Genomic DNA, 10,727 nt, shown 5'->3' with positions numbered 1-10,727 from the left:
CCAAAAATTTCCTAATTCTACCTTTTTCTTTCTCCCCCTTTCTCCTTTTCCTAATTCTACTTTATCCTTTTTTTATTATTTCAACCACTTGGTCATTTTTTTCTCATTTTCTTTTCTTTTTTTTCTTCTTTTTTTTTATTACTTGACGCATCCTCTTCTTTCCTAATAACTTTTTGGATTTACTCTACTCATAAATAACTAATGAGCAAAAACTTTACTTATATAGGTAAGGATAGAAACAATGAGATGAAAAAGTTTTATAGGATAGAAATTGCTTTATTGATGTAAGCAATTGGAATATAGTATAAGGCTAGCAAAACGATGAAATAAAGATGACCAAGATTATTCAAGAGATCAAGTTTTCTAAAGGAATCAAGCTTAACCAAACTCATATGAGATAACTTGCTCTATAACTGGATTTGCAACTAGGCTCTAATAGGATTTACTCTCTCTTGACAAAGGGATGGAACACTTGATCATAGAAGATTTTTTATAAAGCACTTAAAAACATCCTCTAATTCTCTTCTTAATCAAAAGCTTGGCAAAGCTATAAAACATCATCCTTCTAATAAAACATGGGTTATGCATTACTAATTAATCATGTAAGCACCACAATAATCATATCATGAAACTAAGCAAGATTAATCATCAAAGTAATAGAAGAGAACAAACTTAAATTAAGTGAGGAATTTATTTAAACACTATTTTGTTATTATTTTCAATAAGACTAACTCAAAAAGAAAAACACACTCTATAAAAATTCTCTCATAAACTCACAAACTAAAGCAATTTTTTTTATTTATAAGCAAAAACATATTCAATGACACACCTCCCCACACTTGAACAAAGCAACGTCCCCGTTGTAATTAACTCAAAGCATAAGATATAATCATCGAATTGATAAATGAAGGCATAAATGTAAGTAGAGAATAAATGTAGAGAGAAGGATTAAGAAAATGTTACCGCCCGTGTGATGAAGTGTAGCCAATCCTTCTGTGTGGCTTCTCCATATATAGAAAGTGTTGATGTGTCGCCATCATCTTCCACCTCAAGTCATCACCATTGTAGCTGACCCTCTCTTCTTCGTGGAATATCTTCTTGATCACGAACAGAACATGCATCAAGTAATAGATCTATTGGATAACCCTTGAAATTATCTTTCGAACAAGTACTCATGGACCAAAATCCGATTCCGAATGAAGGAGTTATGCCATCTTTACTTCAGGTACTTCGTGCTGTCAGAACTGTTTCCAGCTCGACCCACGTCCAATGTTTTGGCAATAAATCCTTGTAGAAAATTCCAAATGAGGCTCCGTTTGATCCGTTGGAAAGCTAACTTGATGGGGCTTCCAAATATAAGAAAATATTCTGTATTTATCAATTGGAGTCTACCAGAAACTTGATGACTTCTTCAGGTACCAGATTTGAGCTTCGGAGATGTTGACAATTCTTAATCTTTCAATCCTTGGGCACCATGGCGGCATGTGCGTTGCTTCTTCAACACTTTTCCTCAATGGTCTCCTTCATCTTCATCACAAAAGGATCCTCCAATCCCCATGAACACATTCTATCCCTACAAAATAATTTGGGCACACATATCTACTCCCGGGGTGATAATCGGGAAGTAGATAGAATCTACCTTCATCTAACACTTCCAATGATTCCTAACTTGTGGCTTAATTACTAGAGTTAAAGCAAGGATTAGTAAAACCTATATGAATGTATGAATGTGCAAATATAAATGCATGCATAAGATAAGCATATAAACAAAGACAATGATTAAATCATGTTCTAAACACCATGTCTACAACATGATTGCTAAGTCTCTCTATAGCCATCAAGATTTAAATTAACCAAGATTAAAACACCATTTTTTTATCAAAGTCATTAACTCATAACAGCACAAGAAAACCAAAGCACATTGCAAAGCTTATAAACTAATCAATGAAATATAATCATGGATAATTAGCAAGGTTTAATTAAACTTCATCATGATGATCAACAATCTAATCTAAGCACCATGCTTACACAAAATTGCTAAGGAAAACATCATCAAAATGTTAACGCAAATATGAAAGCACACATCATGAAGTTAATTAAACAACCAAGCTAATCTTAATGCAAACATACAACTTTAATCAAAATGCAACAGGGTGATTTATGCAAAATATAATCTAAATGAAACATGAGATATGATATGAATGCAATCTAAACCAAATTTTTCTAGGTAATTAGCCACAAATTAGTCATGAAAGGAAGGTGTTTAAGCTTTCTAAATAAAAAAAACTAAAACAGAAACATAAACTAACTAAAAACGGGTTGCCTCCCGAAAAGCGCTTAATTTAAAGTCTAGAACTAGACTAATTATTAACACAAGTTTAAGAATATTAATAGGATCGGGATTTACAAAACTTGTGATAAACATAAGCATCCATAACCACAATTATGATCAAATTACAAAAGCAAAGCAAATTGTGATTATCTATAGCATATATCATATATTTAGCATTAATCTTTTTTATCCAATTAAGGTTTATTAGGCATAAAATTATCAAAGTTAAAATTTAAACTTCCATTTTCATTATCAAGAAAATCTAGCCTATAAACATGATTATCTATCCTATAAACATTATTATTATCATAGTAAGGCTTAGCATCAAGATTTGACTTATTCAAATTGAAAGATTCATAAAAAAAATAGAATTTTGAGAAAGATTTGTGTACCTTGGGTTTGAATTTTCAAAGAGCTCATCCCTTGGCGTTTCAATTGAAATTTGAATCCCAATATCTTGAAATGAATTCACCTTAATTTGAAGATCTTCAATTTCACCACTAAGTTGTCCTTCTAAATCTTCAGTCTTGAGCATGGTTGATGTTGAATCAGTCTCTTCATCTTCAAGCTTCGTCACATACTGATTCTCTGGAGTGAAATCTTGAGCAGCACATACAGTGTTGACAAATGGAGAAGTAGCTGAATATCTGTAGTCTTCCTTGTGTGGGCTATGACAAGTTGAGTGACTCCAATCTGATTGATAGTGTCTTCTCCACTCATCTTCACTTTCTTCAGTTGTGTCAGCTGCCTTTGAGTGAGGATAGCTTTGCTATTTGACTTGAAAATCTAGCAGCATTTCCCTTGTGATAAAGTCATCCACTAGCTTGTCTGATGGAAGTGATTCTTCAATGTATATTGATGGTAACTCTGGCGTCTTCACTTCCACTAAACTTGAGCTAGCTTCAGTTGTCTTGAAGGCAAGTAGCTGGTCTTCTTCTTCCTCAAACATGCTGACACTTCTCTTCTGTGGAGTGGTTGTGAGCATCTCCTCTTGATTTGGCTTGAACCATTTTGGCAGCAGTTCTCCTGTACTCTGGTCTTGTGGGAGAGATCCTTCACTCTTGAGTGGTTCTCCAAAATCAGTAGTCATCCAGTGTAAATCTTCATCGAATGCAAATGACATTGGAGTATGGAATGTTGGTAGTTGAGCTTCTATTGTAGGCGCCCCCTTATCCACCTCTGCTTCTTCGGCTTCTCTTTCTTTCCTTTCTCTCTCTTCCTTAGAGGTAAAAAAGATATTGGATAAGATCTCATTGGCTTCACTGGTTGACTTGCTCATAAGTGATCCTCCGGCACACATGTTCACATATCTGGAAGTTTCTGAAGTTAACCCAAAGTAGAATATTTGCAGTGACTCATCAGACGTCACTCCAAGCTGTGGCCCTTGTGTAAGCAAATCGTTGAGTCTTTCCCAAGCTTCGTCGATGTCTTCATCTTCCTTTTGTGCAATGTTCCACACTTGCTTTCTCAACTTGTGCACCTTGACATTGGGGACGAACTTGGTAACGAAATTCTGCACTAGCAGTCCCCAGTCTCCTTGAGCTTCTTTTGCAGCAAGTGGGTACCATCTCTGAGCTTTATCGATGAGTGTGAATGGGAAAAGATTCCATTTATACCATTCCGCGGGAACTCCTTGTTGGAATGAGTGGCAGATCTCACTGAACTTCTCCAAGTGTTTGTATGGATTTTCTGATTCAGCCCCACTAAAAGAGAGTTTAGCTGCAATTCTGATAATTCCTGACTTTATCTCGTAGGATCCTGCTGCCGGCTTCAAATTTGATTCTTGAGTCTTCAGATCTTTAATTGTTGGAGTAGACGACTCCCTCAGCGTTAAGTTCCACAGATCTTCTCGGATCGTTGTCATGTTAAATCAAAAACAAAAACAAAGACACAAAAACGAAAATCTATGACAGTAAAGTTGCTGGGATAGTCTAAACGAACACAAGAACGATGAACGAACGCAAGAACGAGATTAGAACAAAAAATGAGATTAGAGCACACTAAACAATTAAAGACTCAGATTAGATAACACTAGACAATTAGACTAAGATTAGAAAACAAAGACTAAACACAAACTAGAGAATTAGAACACACTAACTAATTAGAACACGATTAGAAAAATATTAGCACACAATTAGAGCTAAACTAGCACACAATTAGAAAACACAAACTATCAAAACTAGTAGTAAAAGACTAATACAAGATTAATAATAACTTAAACGATAGTTTTCCCCGGCAACGGCGCCAGAAAAGCTTGTTGACGGCACTTAAGCACGCCAAACCTTATACTGCAAGCGCACAGTATTGGTGTAGCCTTTCCCCGAGATGAGTATCAAGGGTTTTGTCAATCCGTGGAAAACTAGGTTTAAACTACTATTAATCAAGGATTAATCAATTACTAACTAGCTCTAATAGATCTAAATAAACTAAAGGATAAAAGATAGTCTAATTACTAACTAATCTATATCTAAACTAAACTAAAGCATAATAAATGGTATTCTAATTATAAACTAGATATGAAACGAACTAAAGCATAAACTGGATATAAAACTAGACTATAGCATAAACCAGATCAAGAACAAGAGCTCGATAGGATCAACAAGCAAGATTGATTATGAGGCTAAAACGGCTAAGGGATTAGCAAGAGATATGAGACAAACTTCTTATAAACTATGAACCACCCTAAGCATGGATCTAACGTGAAACATAGAATAAACATGATCATGAATGTCTCAGACTTGCTCCAACCTTTCCCTCCAACCACTTGTCACATAAGTCGGGGTAATCGATGAACTAGCAAACCTAAACCATCTCTAAGCATGAGCAGATTCAATCAACTAATTAAAGTAAAAAGATCTACTAAAAGACATGTGGATATATCAATCTAGGCCTAGTCACATGTAGAGATGAAGCATTGCAAAGACATGGATCATAGATCATGTATAAACAAAGAACTAATAGCAAAGAGACTATTTCATTGATCGAATTCAAGGTTTATCATAGTAAAATAAGAAGAACAGAGAGTTACTCGAGATACACCATGAACTTGAAGCGCATAGTTGTCGAATTCGGCGAGACGATCAACATATCGAAAGATGGCCCCGAATCTCCCCGGAACAGGTTGGGTCGGCCGACCCTAGGGGGGTAGGTCGGCCGACCCCCTCTGTTCCTGCCTCCTCTCACCGCCTCCTTTCGCCGAGATCTCCTTCTCGACGAGTCTTGCGAAGTTGGACCCTAAACCCTAACTTTGGAGCGCTGGTTTACAATGAATTTGATGCCTCTCCCTCTAGGGAGGCCCCGTATATATAGTCCGGAGAGTCCCCTATACATGGAATCTAATAGGTCAGTTTACAAGAGTCCTAAGACACCTAAAGCATGTATCTTGAAGGTTCTTGGGCGTCCATGAAGCTTCCTTGCTTGGATAAGAAGTCCTTATCCTAGTCCTTCCCGAAATCAGCTTTCCATATTCTGCAGCCTTTACTATTTCGACCATAACTCCCTCATCCGAAGTCCAAATAATGCAAACTCAGACTCTAAATTATAGAGGTCGAAGAGATCTACAACTTTGTCAACTGTACCTTCTTCATTTGACGTCGTTAAGGTCTCCGAATTGAGCCCGGAAGGTGCTGCTGTCCTGGAATCCGAGAATATTCCGAGATTTAATTGGGGGTTGGATTGGACTCTTGATAAACCTTCCTTGTCTTCATAATCTTCATCCTCAAGCAATCCTTTGCCTCCGGAACCTTCTCCATAATGGGCTTGGGCCTTGTAGCATTGATCCATCAACGAGTAGCCTTCTTAATTATTGCAATTATGCCGTATTTTCCTACAATATTTAATAAAGTGCAAAACCAAAGAGCATACTCTAATATGGGGTTAATTGTTAGTAAAATATGATTTCATCACACTAGTAGGGATGTGATCATTTGTGACGATTTTCTCGTGACGCCGGTTGCTGTCGTCACAGAATAGATGTTTTCTGTGACGAAATTTTTGTATTCGTCACAATTTACAAGTGACGAAGAATTGGCATGAAAATTAGTGACGAAAAAGAAAATAACGTCATAGAACAACACAAGCGAATCGTCATTCATCGTGTTGATCGTGAGTTGCATTGTAGTGATGAATCATATTCGTCACATATTAGATTTAATACCATCATAGCTAGTTTGACTCATTTCGCCCACGTAATGACTAAACATATTCGTCACAGACTAGTATTAGTAGTCGTGGTCCCGCTCCACACAACTTGGCATTTGACGACGTCGGCCTTTTTTTTTGAGCAACAGTTGACGAACGTTTGCTGCACACAAAGTAGGCCGGGGTGATAGCTGGGCCAATCAATGGGAAGCGGCCCGCACCAGATCAGAGCAGCGCGCGTCCGAGCTAGATGGCCGGTCCCATCAACGAACCTTAGGTTTGGCTCCACGAAGGCGCCGCTGCGTCCGCGCTAGATGGCTGGGCCCATCAACAAAGAGGCCCAATATTGTCTTAAAACGAGCTGGTCGAGCCCAGATTAGAGCAGCAGCGGCGCGCTGGTTTATTTGCGCAGGCAAAAAATTGCTCCATCGCGAGTTCGAACCCGCAACCAGACGGTGCACAGGTGGGAGCGTTACCACTGGGGTAAGTCGGCTTTCTTGGTAAGGTTATGTATTTTTTTTTATTTGTAAGTTTGCAACATGATATTTGTTAGCAAGGCCCTTAATTGAATGGATCAGAGGTGATGGCCCCCTAAACATTTGATCGCACGATGCATCGTCCACCTAAACCTAAATACTGATCGCGACGACGACGCGGCGGCACAGGCGTCCCACTACGTAATCAGCACCTGCATCGCGTCTGCACCGAGCGTGGCGAGGGCAGAGCAGTGCCTGGGGAGAGCAGCGCCTGGGGAGAGTAGCGCCTGGGACGCCTGGCGTGGGGAGAGTAGCGCCTGGGGAGAGCAACGTCTGGGACGCGTATCGACGGCACAGGAGCGTCGATCGCAGAAAAGTAGCGCCGGCACGGGCAGACTGCAAGGTTTGATTTAATTTCATTTTGAATTTTTGTACATTTTTGCATTTGTTCAATTTGCTTATGGAACAGACGGCACAGCAATGATAATTTTAATTTTTTGTGAAAACAGATGGACAGAAGTTGGATTTTTGGGAAACAATTCTCAACTGCATATGTGAAAGGAGTTGAAGAGTTCATGAAATTTGTCAGCGATAGATACCCCGAAGACGCACCCATTCATTGTCCGTGCGTCCATTGTCTTAATCATGTTATACGACCTCAGACTGAAGTAGAAACCCATGTACACATTTATGGAATGTTAGCTACATACACCAGGTGGACTCATCATGGGGAGCCGGCAGATGCTGTAGTTGATGAGGGAATACATCAGGAGGTCGAAGGACATGTTCATGACTTTGGCATACATGTGGATGTGGACGATGATGTTAACGATGATGATCATGGAGTACCAGAGATGAAAGGTGAACTGTATGCAGCGGCAAATGCTGATGGAGAAAAGCCAAGTTTTGGATGTGTTCTTGAAGATGCGAAGAAGTTGCTTAGCCTGGGTTCTAGGCATTCAAAATTTTCTTTTATGGTCAGGATGTTGTATATGAAGTCTCGTTATCGAATCAGCAATACAGGATTTACCGCAATGATGAAACTGATGTCAGATGGATACCCTAGTAGTGAGTTGCCAAAATCATATGATGAGGCCAAGAAATATCTTAAAGAATTGGGTCTTGCATACGAGAACATCCATGTGTGCAAGAACAATTGTATGTTGTTCCGGAAGAAAAATGCTGAATTGAATGTGTGCCTAGTATGCAAGGAGTCTAGATGGAAAGATGAATCTGGGACGAAGCGGGTTCCACATAAGGTTTTGAGGCATTTCCCACTCTTGCCTAGGTTGAAAAGAATTTATGCTTCAAAACACACTTCTGAGGAAACACAATGGCACAAGAAAGTGAGGAAGCCAGTTGAAAATGTGATGAGCCATCCAACTGATGGGGAAGCATGGAAGGCATTCGACAGGAGGGAACCGTCTTTTGCAGAAGATCCGAGGAACCTGAGGCTTGCCTTAGCTACCGATGGATTCAATCTATTTGGCAACATGAGTACCCAGTACGGTATGTGGCCAGTGCTTCTAACACCGCTGAATCTCCCACCATGGGAATGTGTGAATCCTGCAAACTGCTTTATGTGTTTACTGATCCCAGGTCCAAAATCTCCAGGAAAGGATTTTGATTTGTTCCTCGAGCCCCTAATCGAAGAACTGCTCGATTTATGGAAGGGTGTCAAGACCTACGATGCATGTACTGGGAAGAAGTTCGACCTTCGTGCCGCTGTGCTGTGGTGTATACATGATTATCCAGCGCTAGGCACATTATCTGAGCGAATAACGAAAGGGTATTATGCATGTATTCATTGCGACAAGGATCCATTGTCTCGGTGTATAAGGAGCAAGATATGCTACATTGGACATCGTCGTTACCTTCCAATATCACATCAATGGCGGAACAGCTTGGCTTTCGATGGTAAGCGTGAAAAGAAAGGTGCAATTGGCAAGTTTACTATGGATGAGGTCGAACAGAAGCTAGAGAAGGTGAAAGATGTCAGGCCAGGGAAGCAGCCTGACATTACTGGAAATAAAAGGAAGCGCAGTGACGGTCCAAAGATATATAGCCGTAAAGCTGGGTTGTGGAGATTGCCATATTGGAAACATTTGAAGCTTCCACATAATCTCGATGTGATGCACATAGAGAAAAATATATGTGAAAATATTCTTGGCACATTACTCAATATACTAGGCAGAACCAAGGACACACAATGCAAGGCTAGATTTGTATGATATGGGCATAAGACATGAATTGCACTTACAAGAGGATGGCAACTCAGTCTGCAGGGCTCCACCTGCTCCATATGTGTTGGGGAAGGATCAGAAAGTTGAGTTTTGCAATTTTCTGAAAGGTATCAAGTTTCTAGATGGATATGCGGCTAACCTAGCAAGATACATAAGTGATGATGGCTCAAGGGTGGTTGGAAAGTTAAAAACTCATTCTTGCCACATACTCCTATAGAGAATCATACCTGCTGCCCTTAGAGGATTGGTAAGGAAGGATGTATATGAAGCAATTGCAGAGTTGGGGACCTTCTTCAGGGAATTATGCAGTAGAAATCTAAGGATAGATGTTGTCAAACGACTAAAAGGAGAAATTCCATTGATCCTTTGCAAGCTTGAGAAAATCTTTCCTCCTGCCTTCTTTGATGTAATGGTGCACTTGTGTGTCCATCTTCCCGATGAGGCACTTCTTAGAGGACCTGTTCAGTATGGATGGATGTACCCAATAGAAAGGCGACTTGGCACTTTGAAGAATTTTGTGAGGAACAGGGCTAAGCCGGAAGGATCAATTGTTGAGGCATATATGGCAAGTGACACCTTGACCTTTTGTTCTAGGTACATGGAGGATGTTGATACTAGATTTAACCAGGATGATGATACTGGTACAGAGATGCCATTGGATAATGACATATCTGTTTTTAAGCATGGTGCTACGCTTGATGGAGCTAGTAGGACCCAGTACATTGATGATTCTGTCATGAATAAGTTAGTTTGGTATGTGCTACATAATGCTGATGAATCAGAGGAATATTTGGAGTAAGTATTGTTTACATACATGTTTTATTTGTGAATTTTGAATTTATTCTTATGATAAAGTTTGCCTTGCAACTCGTACAGGGATGAACTACTGCAGCAAGGTGCACGTCCAAATGATGTTGATCGAATGGTTGAACAAGGATTTGCAAAGTGGTTTAGGTCCCATGTAAGTCAATTATATGCTAATTTTTTATATGTTTTGTAAATGAATTGGTGACCTGAGTAATTTTGTTGCAATAGATTGAGAACAAGCGCAGTGACAATCCAGGATTGGTTAGTGAAGGACTGTGGGCACTAGCATGTGGCCCAGTGAAGTGAGTTAAGATTAGTGCAGGTTGCAAGATTAATGGAGTGTGGTATAGCACTGTGGATCGTGAGAAGTTCCTGTAAACACAAAATAGTGGCGTAATGACTGAAGGTACACATAATGGGAAAAATAGACTTTTATGGTGTGCTTAAAGAGGTTATTGAGTTGCAATATCCCTTGAATTATCAAGTTCGTCGGATGGTGGTTCTATTTCGATGTGATTGGTACAACCAAGTAGGCAAGACTGTGGGCCTTCGAGATGACAAACATTTCAAATCCATCATTGTGCAGTCATTTTGGTACAAGACTGATCCTTTCATCTTGGCAGACCAAGCCAAAAAGATATTTTACCTACAAGACACTACACCACAATGCAAAGATTGGCAAGTTGTGCAGAAATTTGAACATAGGAATATTTATGATGTGGCCGAAAC

At 39.5% G+C, this 10,727-nt stretch overlaps 1 protein-coding gene across 1 annotated transcript; it reads left to right on the top strand.

Moving 5' to 3' along the window:
• The first annotated feature begins 7,643 nt into the window (after positions 1–7,643).
• Positions 7,644–10,304, top strand: LOC120667982. The gene is made up of 6 exons (XM_039947948.1): positions 7,644–8,457; positions 8,548–8,737; positions 8,852–9,077; positions 9,409–9,986; positions 10,068–10,152; positions 10,227–10,304. Exons 1-6 carry the CDS (start codon positions 7,644–7,646, stop codon positions 10,302–10,304), a joined length of 1,971 nt encoding a protein of 656 aa, XP_039803882.1.
• Positions 10,305–10,727: the final 423 nt, after the last annotated feature.

Source organism: Panicum virgatum, chromosome 3N (genome assembly GCF_016808335.1).
Source record: "Panicum virgatum strain AP13 chromosome 3N, P.virgatum_v5, whole genome shotgun sequence".
Taxonomy (NCBI): domain Eukaryota; kingdom Viridiplantae; phylum Streptophyta; class Magnoliopsida; order Poales; family Poaceae; genus Panicum; species Panicum virgatum.
The sequence above is the reverse complement of the archived record's forward strand: the minus strand, read 5'-3'. Positions and strand labels throughout refer to the sequence as shown.